Source organism: Mesoplodon densirostris, chromosome 4 (assembly GCF_025265405.1).
Source record: "Mesoplodon densirostris isolate mMesDen1 chromosome 4, mMesDen1 primary haplotype, whole genome shotgun sequence".
Classification (NCBI taxonomy): domain Eukaryota; kingdom Metazoa; phylum Chordata; class Mammalia; order Artiodactyla; family Ziphiidae; genus Mesoplodon; species Mesoplodon densirostris.
The window spans coordinates 144,599,172-144,613,980 of record NC_082664.1 but is presented as its reverse complement, the minus strand read 5'-3'; the positions used below and the strand labels follow the sequence as shown (position 1 = coordinate 144,613,980).

At 53.0% G+C, this 14,809-nt stretch overlaps 1 protein-coding gene across 1 annotated transcript; it reads right to left on the bottom strand.

The window, feature by feature from the left end:
* Positions 1-324: 324 nt before the first annotated feature.
* ISG20 (interferon stimulated exonuclease gene 20) lies at positions 325-13,848 on the bottom strand. Its single transcript, XM_060095311.1, has 4 exons — positions 13,631-13,848; positions 13,085-13,336; positions 1,994-2,194; positions 325-458 (listed from the first exon to the last, which is right to left on the bottom strand). The coding sequence occupies exons 2-4, from the start codon at positions 13,310-13,312 to the stop codon at positions 372-374; spliced, it is 516 nt and encodes a 171-aa protein (XP_059951294.1). The 5' UTR covers positions 13,313-13,336; positions 13,631-13,848; the 3' UTR covers positions 325-371.
* Positions 13,849-14,809: the final 961 nt, after the last annotated feature.

The following is a 14,809-nucleotide window of genomic DNA, read 5'->3' as shown; positions in this document are numbered from 1 at the left end:
ACCCGTGTCCCCTGTATCAGCAGGCGGATGCTCAACCACCACACCACCAGGGAAGCCCTGAGGCATGGGTATTAATTAAGTCACAGGAACTTCTTCCTGGACCCACAGGATTCAAGATGTTAAGGAAATTGACACTTGTCCCTATCCTGGCTCAAGTGTTCGTTGTCCTTTCAGTGCTAGGTGGTGTCCACCAACACCCGGCTCAGAGAGAAGAAAGAAAAAGACAAGAGGAGAATCCGAGGGAGTAGAGAAAATATAGAGCCATTTTATTGCTAAAAATGTTTTTCCAAAAACAAGGGCATTTTTGTTTTGAAGAGATGAAGGTCTGTAGTCCTTGAGGCGGGGCCTGAATACCACCAGACGGGCAGCCCTCATAGTGCTCGAATTCTCCTGGAGATTCGGTAGAGCTCCATTGTTGCCCTGGCGTCTTCCACCGAGTTGTGTCCCAACTCGCTGTCCTGCAGACACATGTACAGAGTGGGGACTAGGGGTGCGGCTGAATCCAGGCGCCCATGTGACCCGGGCCTTCCCTGCTCACACCCTGACTTCCGGGGCTGAAGTGGGTCAGTGGGTGAGTCTCCCCAGGCCTCTGACACCCTGTACTCAGCAGGTGGCTGGAGCAGGCCTGGCTTCACCCATTAGCACTAGACCCAGGCATGGCCAGGCACAGAATCCAGCATCCTGAGGGCCAGCCTGTGCCCTCCAGGTGATTACGATCCGCTGGGTGTGGGCCGGGCACTGCAGACTGGGCCTCCGACCGAGAGGGGCTGAAGCAGTTCTCACAGGGAGCCCCAGGGCACCGAGGAATGTGGACACAGATGTTTCTAAGGGGCTCCTTGCTCAGCACGTGAACAGGGCTCTTCAGTGAATCCACGTGCTGACACTCTGTCCTCGGTCCTTGGTGCCACAAGCCCAACAGAGGGGCCCAACCTCAGGTCCATCCCCTGACGTTCCTGCTCCCCAGCCAAGCCGCCCCCCACTCCTCAGGCTGGGGATCGGACTCTCCGCTCCCCGGCGCCCCCTCTCTTGCCTCCTCCACTAAGACGCCCCCGTCACACTCCACTCAGACCTGGTGTCCTGCCTGCCCCCCGTCCTCCGTCCCTGCTCCAGGACACCTGCCCTCCCCTCTGTGGACAAGCCCCACAGATGTGCTGATGCTCAGGTCTCGGGCCACCCTCTGTTCAACCACGAGTTTCTCAAGGATGGGCTGGGCCTTGCTCGCCCAGGTGCTCAGCCTCTGGTCCAGCCTGGCCCAGAGCAGGTGCTTCATAAACATCCGCTGAGCTGGAAGGGCCCATGTGTGGCCGCAGCTCCTAGTGTCCAGCCCACCTCCCTGGGCCCTTCCACCTCGGTGAGCTCCCAGGCCCCAGCACAGGCCTGCCGGCTCCTGGAGACTGCTTTGCCTGTGGGTTTGAGCTCAGGGTCCCTCTCTCACTTTTGGAACCCCCCTCATTGGATATCTGCTGCTTTCCTATCTGGGGGGCAATTCCAGAGGCTTCTGCCTGGGGCTCTGGGGGGGCCTGCTCTGTCTGTGGCTGCAAGTGCTGAGGAATTAGGGCCCCGGGAGCAGCATCAGTTCCTGCCTAAAGGGAGGTGTGTGTAAGTAGTGGGGCACCCTGGATACATCTGCGCTCTGTGCTCTACACCATTTTGCAGAGTTGGGCAGGGGGATTAAGCGTCAGTTACCCACAGGGAAACTGGCATGATTTTGAAAACACACAAAAATGCCTTGATTGGGTGCCTTCCCTTCCCTGCTGCTCATCCTCGCTCTACCAGGGCTTCCCGGGTCAGCTCTCACATAAACGCCCTGCCCTCCTGGAGAAACCCCTACCCTCTCACAGCACACAGCCTCTCAGGACTAAGGGGAGGCTGAGCATCTTTGGGGCCAAATATTTGCTCCGCAGCTACTGGGAGACTTTACAGTCCTAGCGGGAAGGGCCAGGCCCCCAGAGCCGGCAGTCTGGCCCCAGCCTGGGAGAGGGGTGGTCCTCACCTGGATGCACCGCCCAAGGAGGCGCTGGCTCAGCACGCGGAGGGAGACACGCCGGCAGTACAGCAGGCCGGCCTCACGCCAAAGAAGCTTGTCCGCGGCCGTGTCGTAGATGGCGTAGTTTCTCATGTTCTCCTTCAGCGCCTTGAAGTCGTGCTTCAGGTCATGACCCACCACCAGCTTGCCTCTGAGGAGCTGCCGAATCTGGCCAGGAAGACACACACCCTACACGTCACCCAGGGTACTTCAGGTGGGTCTGGGGCAACTTGGTGCCATCACGGGGGGCTGGCCTGAGCTGTGTGACTATGAGCAAAGTCCTCCTGGACTTGCTGTGTGACTATGAGCAAATCACCATCCCTCTCTGGGCTTGGAACATATATATCATCGATAAAATGAGGAGACTGGACCAGGCCCCTTCACCCTCAACAGTTTAGTGATGCCGGAAGGCCCATCACAACTCCTTCCGTGGTTTCTGTGTGATAGCAATGGCCATGGTCCCATGAGCCAGGCATTCGTTGTGCATCACATACATTATGTTGTTTAATCCCTTTAACAGCCCTCCTGTGGCAGGCTGGTTGACCTCCCAGAGATGCCCACTCCCTAATCCCCAGGCCCTGTGAACATGTTACATGGCGAGGGAAAATTAAAGTTGCAGATGGACTTGAGGTTGCTAATCAAATGGCCTTAAAATAGGGAGAGTTTCTGGATGATCCAGGTGGGCCCAGCATAATCCCAAGGTCCTTATATGTGGAGGTCAGAGAGATCTGACATGTGAACTGGACAGGCTGCCTCTGGCTGTGGAGGTGGAGGAAGGGGCTGAGAGTTAGGAACAGGGGCAGCCATAGAAGCAGGCAAGGGCAAGGAAACAGATCCCCCTCCAAAGGCTCCAGCAATGAACACAGCCCTACTGACACCTTGACCTCAGCCCAGTGAGACCCACATCGGACTTCTGAACCACAGAAGTGTAAGACAATAAATTTTCGTTCTTTTAAACCACCCAGTCTACAGTTCTGTTATAGCAGCCATAGAAAACCCATACAGCTATGAGGGAGGGTTGTGTTTAACTGAATTTTGCAGTTGAAAAAACTAAAGTGCTAAGAAGTGGAGTAATTTACTCAAGGTGACTCTGATGAATTTAAAATATTTGCAGATTCCTTGACACTCCTCACAGAAAAGATGGAGTCTAATTCCCCTCACCTTGAATATGGGCCGGGCTCTGTGACTTCTGATCTCTCTGTGGGGCCAGTGTCCCGGGAGCCCTGAATTACCCTGAAGCCACCATGCTGGGGGACCACCCTGACGTAGGGAGATGTGTCCAAGGAGCCCCAGCACCAGCCACGGCACAGGTGGGTGAGCGAACCATCCTGTGATTCTAATCCCGGGCCTGCCAGGTGCCTCAGCCAACCAGCTGTCCCCGTCTGCCGAGCCCTGCCCAGATTGCAGATGCCTGAGAGACATAAATATTGACACTGTTTGGAGCACTAGGTTTTGGGGTGACGTGCTAAGCTAAGTCATTAGATAACTGGGACAAGTCACACGGCTAGTTCGTGGCAGGGCCAGCCCTCAAAACCAGCTTATCACCACCACATTATACTGGAAGAGCCGCCTGCTCCAGGCCTCCGCCAGCCCAGTGGCCAAGCTGCAGAGGGCAGCCCTCAGGGTGCCCCAGTCCTGTGCCCTGCACGTATTCCCAGGTCTCCGTTCTCACCACCTCTCCCACGGTGGCCCTATGGAGAGCCTCGATCACTGGCCACACAGGTGGGTCACCTTTCCTTCCCTTGGCTGCCACTGGGGAGGACGGAAGGGGGCCCTTGGGGCGAGCTGTACCAGGCGCCAGCTGAAGGGCAGCTCATGGCCATCTCAGGCCCACCTAGGACAGCTCTCCGGCAGCCTTCGTCTCTTCCTCTGTGCCCCAGGAAGGAGCCCTCTGGATGGCTAACGCCATCCCATCCCGTGTCCTGCTTCTGCTTCTAGTGGCTTCCCCAGACATCCCATGGGGCGTTTGACTTGCTCCCCCTTGTGGCCACTTTGCAGAAAGAAGCTAAGGCTCCAAGAGGCAAGGTGACCTGTCCACGGTCACAGCACTGGAGGCAAAGTCGGTCCATCCACCGTCAACAGGTAATGTCACCAGCCTGCCCCACCGGTACCATGGTTTTCTTGGGGTCCTCCTCCGGACAGACCCTCGCCCAACCTAGGGACTGGAGAAAGCACTCAAAGAATAAAGCTGGGCCACTCCTGAGGGACACCAGTTCTTGTCACACTTGGGCTTAGGAATCCCCTGGTGAATCTCACCAAAATCTGGATTCGGATGTGGGATTCTGCATTTCTAGCAGGTGGTGCTGATTCTGCTGGTCTGTGGGTCACCCTGAGTAGTAAGGGCACACGACCTCAGAGCAGCGGCTCGAGGGGAACCCTACATGTGGAGGAAAGGGCTCAGGCAGCACGCAGTGGAGGGGTAGAGGCCCAGGGCCAGTGGATGTGGCTGTGCTGGGCAGCTGTGGGTCACACGCCTTTCCTTGCTGACATCCTTTATGTTTCTGAACAATGGGGCCTGTTTTCCTGTCTATGAGCTGACTCAGGCCCAGTTCACACAAAGCTCTGAGGGGACTGTGCCACCCTAGAGTCAGCCACAGCAGCCAGTCCCAGGCCTAAGAGGGTGGAGTCATTGTGAGATAGATTCCTGGGAAATACATCACTTCCCGAGCCCCTGGGTCCCGGTGGTGGCGGGGGGAGAGGGGTACATTCAGGACCATGAGACTCATCATGAGACAAATAAGAGGTGGACAAGCAGAAGGAAGGAAGAAGCAGGGAAAGGAGGAGAACAGTCTGTTTAGCAGAGAGATGCCAACTCTTCAGGACAAAGATGCTGGGCACCGGGCAGGGGAAGGCTGCTGGGACTCGCTCTGTGGTCTCAGGGAGGTCGAAGATGGTCTCTGGGCTTCAGTTTCCCCATTTGTAAGGTGAGGGCCTGGGGAGGTGAGGCTTCACGGACTTTCTGTGGCAGGGCTGGGAGGGAAACCCAGGGTGGTGTGGAGGCCAGCTGGAGGGGCCTCAGGGCTGTGTGACCTGCTGGCTTCGGACCTGCCCTGAATCAGTGTCATGAGGCAGGTGTGTCAAACACAGGGGAGGGAGGCTCAAATTCCTGGAAAGAACTGGAGTGGGTGGGGGAAAGGGACATGCATCGATCTGTTCTCATTGCCGGGCACTGGGCCAGGTACTTTCCTCACCTCATCATGGGGCCTCTCAACAAGGATATTCTTAGTGTCGTTTTATAGTGAAGGGGGTTGTGGATCAGAGAGGTCACACAGCTGGTGAGTTGATGGCTGAGATGCGGTGTCCGGATCTGCCTGACCCTGTCACTATTATCAGAGCTGTTATTATTACTACCTACTGAGAACCTAGGGATTATATTAGCATTATTAATTTCAGGGTGGAAATTAATAATTTCTACTGCTGGGCCCATGACGGCACTCACTGAAGATTTCTTGAATCAGGAATATGGCCCCTATGAGGCGAGGATTGTCATACCATCTTACCAACAGGGGAAGGGGGGGTGCCAGTGGTGTGTACCCATGTCACACGCAGAGGAGTGACAGGCCCTGGTGTCTGCCCGAATTCTATTTCCACTGTGTTTTCCCTCTAGTCCAAGTATTTCCCAGGCCTGATAAAAAAAATCAGCCGAGACCCTTGTTAGAAATCCAGAGGGCAGGCAGGGTGCTACTCCAGACCTGTGGAATCAACACCACCAGGGGAGGGGCATTAGCAAATGTTCCAGGGTATTCTTCCCATCTGCCAAGTTTGGAAATCCCGGCATGGATGCCTGTCCAGCCCCTTAGAGCCCACTGCTCCCATCATGCATCTATTCTTCCATCTGCCCATTCATTCATTCCTGGCTGCCAGGAGACATGATTATAAGGGACTCTGAAGAATGTTGCCCTTGTGGAGGCCCAGGTCCCCTACTGTCATCTTCAGGAGCGGCCCCGGTCCCCCTCTTTCCTTCCGTGCCCTGCCAAGTTCTCTGGGTGCCCCTGTCCCCAGCTTCTGTCTGCTTACCCGGGGTAAACCTGGATGACGAAGTCATCCTCCTCCATCTGGCTGAGCCCCAGAGAGACCTGCCAGGTGCTGGGGCCCCAACAGGGCACTCCGACCCAGGCAAGGGCTACAGCACTGGTACAGCTGAAACCAGTCCCTGTTTACAAGCTACTGTGGCTTCCTTTCTGTTTCCCACCTAAACCACGATGCCACACAAGATTTAGTTTCTTTATCTGCAAACTAAGAGTGTCATTATCATTCCCCAATCCCAGGCATGGGCTGGATGCTACTCAGCATACCAGGTTAACATTAAAAGAGCATTTACTTACAAAAATGAGTTACAGTCTATGGACAATTACCGTTAGATTAAAAAATGAATTAAAAGAGCATTGACCTGTCAGGTGAGAGCCCTGCATCTGAGCACTGAGTTGTAGCCCAGCTTGCTGTGTGTCCTTAGCAAGTCACTACCCCTCTCTGGATCTTGGTCTCCTCGCAGGTTCCTTCCTGTGCTGACAGTCTGATCTGTGGGGCTCTCTGTAGAACAGGGTTCTCAGCCTTGGAACTACTAACATTTGGGGCCAGATACTCCTTTGGTGTGAGTGTGTGTCCTGTGCATTGTAGGATGTTCATTCAGCACCATCCCTGGCCTCAAGCCACTGGATGTCAGTAGCAGCCTTCTGCACCTCACTTATGACAATCAGAAATGCCTCCAAATCCTCTTGCACTGTTGGTGGGAATGTAAATTGATACAGCCACTATGGAGAACAGTATGGAGTTTCCTTAAAAAACTAAAAATAGAACTACCATACGACCCAGCAATCCCACTACTGGGTATATACTTGGAGAAAACCATAATTCAAAAAGACACATGCACCCCAATGTTCATTGCAGCACTATTTACAATAGCCAGGACATGGAAGCAACCTAAGTGTCCATCAACAGATGAATGGATAAAGAAGATGTGGCACATATATACAATGGAATATTACTCAGCCATAGAACGGAACGAAACTGAGTTACTTGTAGTGAGGTGGATGGACCTAGAGACTGTCATACAGAGTGAAGTAAGTCAGAAAGAGAAAAACAAATACCATATGCTAACACATATATATGTAATCTAAAAATTAAAAAAAAAGAAAGAAAAAATGTCAGAAGAACCTAGGGGCAAGACGGGAATAAAGATGCAGACCTACTAGAGAATGGACTTGAGGATACAGGGAGGGGGAAGGATAAGCTGGGACAAAGTGAGAGAGTGGCATGGACATATATACACTATCAAACGTAAGGTAGATAGCTAGTGGGAAGCAGCCGCATAGCACAGGGAGATCAGCTTGGTGCTTTGTGACCACCTAGAGGGGTGGGATAGGGAGGGTGGGAGGGAGGGAGATGCAAGACATATGGGGACATATGTATATGTATAACTGATTCACTTTGTTATAAAGCAGAAACTAACACACCATTGTAAAGCAATTATACTCCAATAAAGATGTTAAAAATAAAAATTAAAAAATAAAATAAAAATACCTGATCTTACTGTAAAAAAAAAAAAATGCCTCCAGATATTGTTAAATGCCTCCAGATATCGCCTCCGGATTTGCCCTTGTGGGCAAAATCACATCTGCACTGAGAACCACCGTTCTGGATGACAGTGAGACCTATAGGCATCAGAAGATAACAAGGCAGTTACCTTGCATTATAAAAGCAATGTCATCCCATTACAAAAAATAAAAAACAGAAAAGGGGGTGAGAGGAGCCCCCTCAAAATCCTGTGCCTCGTGGCTGCATGGGCCCTAGGTGGACTGGGGGGCTCAGTGGCTCCCTGGAGGCCACCTGGCTTCTAAGGCCTGGTCTATGGCTCACTGCTAGCCAGGCCCACTTGCAGGAAGAGACAGGCTGGCGAGCCACCTTTGAAAAAGGACTGCAAGAAACCAATGCCTGGTGAGCTGGTGGCTCAGCTGAGAGGTGTCGCCTGGACTTGTGGGGTCTGATAAATGGCTAATAGGCTTCTGCCCTTTGGGGGCTCCCCAGCACAGCTTGGGATCTGTAAGCCTGGTCTTTGGGATTAAATACTGTGGGTGGGCTTCCCTGGTGGCGCAGTGGTTGAGAGTCCACCTGCCGATGCAGGGGACATGGGTTCATGCCCCGGTCCGGGAAGATCCCACATGCCGCGGAGCGGCTGGGTCTGTGAGCCATGGCCAAAGGGCCTGCGCTCCGCAACGGGAGAGACCACAACAGTGAGAGGCCCGCGTACCGCCAAAAAAAAAAAAAAAAAAAAAAAAAATACTGTGGGTGATGAGTGAGGTCAAGGTGCCTCAGCGTCCTCGTTCATGAAAACAGATGATGGCGGTTGCCTCATACCACAGTTTCACTCCCACGCTGCGCCGACACTACCCATTCGTACATCAGGCACTTAGCCTTCACAGTGCGCATTTACACACTTTGATCACAGGATCAGAACATCACAAAGCAAGCCCTCAGGCCAGAAGTTGAGTCTCTGCTCCACCCCTTTCTTGGACAGTTTGCTCAGCCTTGTGCCTAAGTTTGCTCATCTGCGAAATGGGGTGATGATACTAGTTAACTACCTCCCGGGGCTGTGGTGGGGCCTAAAGGTAGTGGGGTATGACAAGTGCTTAGAACAGGGCCTGGACATGATGCTGGATACACCTGTGCTGCTTCATCACCCCTGTGTTACAGAGGATCCTACTGAGGGGCACAGAGAGGTTTAGCAACAAGCCAGAGGACACAGGGCAATCAGGTGCCAGAGCTGGGATTGGACCCACATCCAGCCAAGTCTAAAGACAGTGTGCTAAAAGTCCGCATGCCCCAACTAAAGATCCTGCATGCCACAACAAAGATCCAGCGCAGCCAAAATAAATAATAAATAATAAATAAATAAATAAATATTTTTTAAAAAATAAATCAAGACAGTGCTTGCTCCCTGCCCCCTGGGCTGTACGTGTATTACTGTATTATGACAGCAAAGGCCAACACGAGGGCAGAGGCAATTCTCTTTCACACAGCTGCCAGAACTCCTGTATTGTGAAAATCAATTCAACTCCAATCCCACAAACATTCTCAGGGCACCTTCTATGTTCAAAGCACAATATCCAACCTGGGGCAGATAAAGTACATGGCAGGAGCTGTGGAGCTAGACAGACCCGTGTGTGTGGCTAGGCAAGCTCTAAAGCGTGTGGGCTATGGGAGTTCCCTGGCGGTCCAGTGGTTAGGACTCAGCGCTTCCACTGCAGGGGGCACGGGTTCTATCCCTGGTTGGGGAACTAAGATCCCGAAAGCCGGGCGGCACAGCCAAAGAAAGAAAGGAAGTGTGTGGGCTATAGCAAGGAGGGTGAGACCCCCAGGGGGGTAGAGTTGTGGGTGGGGAGGGTGAGGAGGTCGGGCAGGGCATCACACAGGACTCCTCTGGCCTGGGCCTGCCAGAGTGGCAGTATTTCTAGGGAAAGGGATGGGGCATGGGAGAGAGTAGGGTTGGGTCTGAAGCACGGTGGGCGATGGCTGAGCTGAGAGAGAAGGCAGAACAGGTAGGTAGGTGGTATTTAGAGGACCATGGACGTTGGGTTGCCAGGCCTTAGGCAATGGGAACCTTGGAGGTACTTGAACCAGGGGGTGGGGATGGGAGCGGGGGCTATGATCTGAGCCAGGCCTGGGGAAGTGTCTCTGGCAGCAGGGTAGAAGACATGGGCAGGGAGCATACGTTGTGCAGCAGGCAGAAAACGAGGGCCAGAATCTAAGACCGAGGTTCTCAAGGGAAGTTGGAGAGGAGACGGGTTGTAAAATTTGACTTTCTGCCTTGTTCTCTCCACAGGCACATTGATGACCATCAGCCATGAACCAGGCACTGTGCTTAGGGATACAGACAACATCACTACACCCAACCTACACAAGGCCAGGAAAGAGGCATTAGTACTCCCCCTTCACTGATGAGGAAACTCAGGCTCAGAAAGTTTCAGTAACTTGCCAAATGTCACACAAACCAGTAAGTGATGGAGCAGGAAATGTGAACCGCAGATGTGGTTCCAAAGAGCTGCCTGGTCTTTAGATCCCCGCCTCCCTCCTCGAACAGCTGTTAAGTGCCTACTCTGGACGGCACTCCTTGTTACACACTGGAAGGGCCCGGCATAATCTCCAACTGAGAAACAAAAGCATTTTGGCACCAAGTCTGGATGAGGACCGAGGTGTCCTGACTCCCAGGCCAGTGCTGGAGGGTGTCCAGAGAATCACATTTCTTTTCTGCCCTTTCTGCTGCTGGGATGGGGAGGGAGGCTGGGGAGGAGGAGAAGGGATGGGGCCAAGCCGCCCACCTGACTGCTCAGTGGGGATTTGAGTGTGGGCAGCTCCATGTAGTATCCCTGGGTCTCCCATCGGCACCTAAACCACACCACCTTTCTTCGTGTTGCCCTCCCCTTCTCGGTGACTCACCTTTGTTCTCCTCTGTCCTAATGTTTCCTTCTTTCCGATCCTCTGGATGCTACTGATGACTAAGGCACTGCTCCCTGGGGTCTCTAACTCTTCTCTCTGCTGCCATCTCTTTCCTCACTCCCATCCATCTCCCCAGCACCCCCATTCAGGTTTTCTTGACAGTGGTTTTGATCCTGCCATGCTCTTGCTCAAGAATCTTCAGTGGCTCTCTATGGTCCACTGAGTTGCATACACAGACTCCTCCCTCCCCTTTGGCAAATAGCACCAGCCTCATGGAGCCTTTCCAGGACCACCCTGATGTACTCTGCCCCCTCCTCAAGGCTCCTTAGTACCCTCTTAGTACCTCTAGAACAGTGCTGTCCAATAGAAAGAAACATAACGTGAGCCACACATGTAATTTTAAATCATCACCAGCCATATTTTAAAAGGTAAAGAGAAATAGGTGAAATTAGTTTTAATGTTTTTTTTTTTTTTTTTTTTTTTTTTTGCTGTACGCGGGCCTCTCACTGTTGTGGCCTCTCCCATTGCGGAGCACAGGCTCCGGACGCGCAGGCTCCGCGGCCATGGCTCATGGGCCCAGCCGCTCCGTGGCATGTGGGATCTTCCTGGACCGGGGCACGAACCCATGTCCCCTGCATCGGCAGGCGGACTCTCAACCACTGCGCCACCAGGGAAGCCCAGTTTTAATGTTTTATTTAACCTAATATATAAAAATATATAAAACTACTACCATTCTACATATAATCTATATTTTTAAATTATTGAAATACTTTATGGTTCTTTTTTCATTCAAGTCTTTGAAATCCAGTGCATATTTTACACTTACAGCACATCTCAGTTCAGACAGACCAGCCACTTTTCAGGTGCTCACCTGTCACCCGTAACTGGTGGGACCCTACTGGACACACAGCTCTAGAGGTTTTGAGCCTTCCACATTCTAGTTATCTGAACTTGTGCGAGTTGCTTAGTGTTATGGGTTGAATTGCATTCCCCCTCAAATTCATTTGTTGAAATCCTAACCCCAACCACCTCAAAATGTGACTTATTTGGAAATAGGGTCATTGCAGACGTCATTGTTAGGATGTCATAATGGAATAGGTTGAGTCCCTAACAAATACAACTGATATCCTTATAAAAAGGGGAAATTTGTGAGACATGCACACAGGGAGAATGCCATGTGAATATGAAGGTGAAGATTGGGGTGACATTTCTCCAAGCCAAGGAACATCAAAGATGGCCAGCAAATTGTCAAAAGCTAAGAGGGAGACACAGAACAGGTTTTCCCTTGCAGCCTTCAGAAGGAAACAGCCCTGCTGACACCTTGATCTGGGACTTCTAGAACTAGTCTCTAGAACTGTGAGAGAAGACATTTCTGTTGTTTAAGCCACCCACCTTGTAGTACTTTGTTTCAGCAGCCCTACCAAATCACTGTTTCGTTCAAGAAAGCCTCAGTTTCCTCATCTGTAATATGGGGACAACAAGGAAAGAATCCTAACAGCTAACAGTTTTTGAGTACTTATATAGGCACTCTCTCCAGGCCCTTTTCCAATCCTCACAATAATCCTGTGAGATTGCTGCTGTCATCACCCCCATTTTCTTTTCCGGATGGTGAAATGGGGTACAGAGAGGGTGAGGAACTTGCTCAAGGTAACTTAGCAGGTAAGGAACAAAGCCAGGATTCAAACCTGGCCCTCTTAGTTCTGAGCTAACAACTTCTGAAGACACTTTTGGCAGACTGTTTTGTGAGGCATGAATGAGCTCCTGGATGGAGTTCAGGAGAGCATCCAGTGAGTAGCCAGTGCTCAGAAAACAGGGGCTATTGTTGTGGGCTTATCTCTGGCACCTGGAGCCTGGCACACGTGCAGTATGTGGGATTGAGGTGAACCTCAGTTCTCTGTGTTCTTCATGAACTTCCCCAAGGTGAGTTCACCTTCCCATGAGTGGCTAACCCTGGTGCCACTTCTAGAGTGGTTGAGTTTTGAGTTTCGTTTTCTTCTAGTGATTCAGAGAAACAGAAAGTAGACTGGAGATGTCACAAGTTGAAGGGCAAGAGAATGGGAGACTTTGGTGTGCCACACCCATCTCTATGAGTGGATGGCCTGTGGTGGGTCTGGGAGCAAGCTCTCCCTGAGCTCAGTGGACTCTGGCTGGCCTGTCCTTCAGGACCAGGAGGGCGCCCTGCCAAGCGCCCAGCCAGTGAGGGCCTCCACCCAGGACCCGTCCCCCATTTCCCCCACAGGGCTCCTCAGAGGCAGCTGGTATAGAGGAAAGAAGGAGGAATCTAGCCCCCAAATCATTGTGCAGGGAACAGCAGGCAGGACTCAGCTTCCCCATCATAAGACCAGCAAGGTGTACCAGATGCCCCGAAGGCTGCTCCCAGACACGAGTCTAAGGTTGTCTGATGGCAGGAAGCCTCAGGGATGTGATGGACACACCAAAGGGTTTCTCATGCTCTGGTGCTCCCCACGCATGGGTGGAAGGGAATCTGACATGGCTGGGGTCACAGGTCACAGCTCCGGCAACCAGGGGAGGTTCTGGGGAAGTGTGTATGTGGGGCGGGGCGGGGGGGGGGGGGGGGGCTGGTATCTGTGTGTTGGCCTGGATGGCATATGGCCCTTCTCTTACCTCCAGCCTGGCCACGGCAAACGGGGTGGCCCCCTCCATGTTCTGAGCTGTGATCCCGCTGACGGGGGTTCTGTAGTCGGTGATCTCACCCTCAGGCCGGATGAACTTGTCGTAGAGCACGGTGCCGTGGTAGTCCACGAGGCTGCAGCGAGCCAAGCCGCTCTCCCTGAGGGGCCCCAGCCCCACCATCTCGCAGTCCATGGCCACCACATCTATGCCTCTTGCCATGTTCCACCGGGACCCTCAGATGTGCTGGAGAGGGGGCGGCAGGAAGGGCATCACATGAGGGCCAGCTGAGACCCCAGGTGTCCTCAGCCACCTCCCAGCCAGCCTACACCCTCTGCCCTGCCCTTTGTCAAAACACCACCTGGCACAGAAGGAAGTTGGCCTCTTGCCACCCCAACTGGCTTCTTCAGCTGGCAGTCCCAGGGCCTCTCTCTGGTCCTGCCCAGCAGCCTCAGGACCAGGATACCCCCTCCCAGCACCTCCCCTGACTGCTACCCCGGAGAAATGCCTTGAACCCACCACCCTGTCTCCCACTCTCACCGGCCTGCCTCTCTGGTGCCCCTTCTCAGCTACTGCAGTTGCTCTTAGCAGTGACTCATCTCTGACTTCAAGCTGGGAATCCTGACCCTGTTTCAGTTTCTGGTTTGGTATCAAGTGAAATCAGGGGCGGGAGGCGGGGCACGTGGACTGGGCTGCTTCATCTCCTCGGGCGGCCAGCAGGTGGGGAGCTCGGTGTCCTGAGTCAGAATTGACGAAGCTTGCCGGCTCCGAGTCTGGGTGTCCCATCTTTGCCCCTGCCCTCCACCTAATCGCTCAAGCCCTCCCCCTCCTCGGATGACGCAGCTGATGTGGATGGAGTGGATTGCAACATCTGTCTTTCATTTCTCACCCTCTGCCCGGGGAATAAACTTCCCCAGGACTGGAGCCCAGGGAATGTCCCACAACTTCCGGGGCCACCACCAATCTGACAACTCTGTGAGGTATGTATGTATGTATTTATTTAATTTTATTTAATTTTATTTATTTATTTGGCTGCACCAGGTCTTTGTTGTGGCATGCGGGATCTTCGTTGCGGTATGCAGGCTCTTAGTTGTGGCATGCGGGATCTAGTTCCCTGACCAGGGATCGAACCCGGGCCCCCTGCATTGGGAGCGTGGAGTCTTAACCAATGGACCACCAGGGAAGTCCCTCTGTGAGGGTCTTTTATGGGGGCAGGGAGAGCTGGCTCTTGGGACACTGAGGTTATTGATTGGGAAGGGCAGGAGAAGGTTGGGGTGCAAGGGGGGCTAGCCCCCACTGCCGACCCAGTAAAGCCCTACGGCCTCTCTTGGCTCAGGGATGCCTCAGAAAGGATCATTGGTCTGCCCTCGACGTGCTCTGCCTCCAGCTGGACTGACACTGTTTGAGGACAAGGAGAAGCAGGCCTGGAGGGAGCCCTACCAGCCCGGCCATATTTCCCAGGGGCTACACTCTCCCAAGCTAGAACTTTGACCCCTTAGAACAATGCCTAACACATAGGGAGCACTCAACATTTATTGAATAAATGAATGAGTTACATCCGGGGCAAAAATAGAATCGGCTTTAATGAGGAAATTGTCCATTATATACTGTGGTGAGTTGAGCGCTCCCATCTTGCCTCCTACCCCAGATCCATATGGAACAAGCTTTGAGCTGTCGAGCTGAATCTGACAGCCCCCCGTTGTCACAATGATTTGTGGC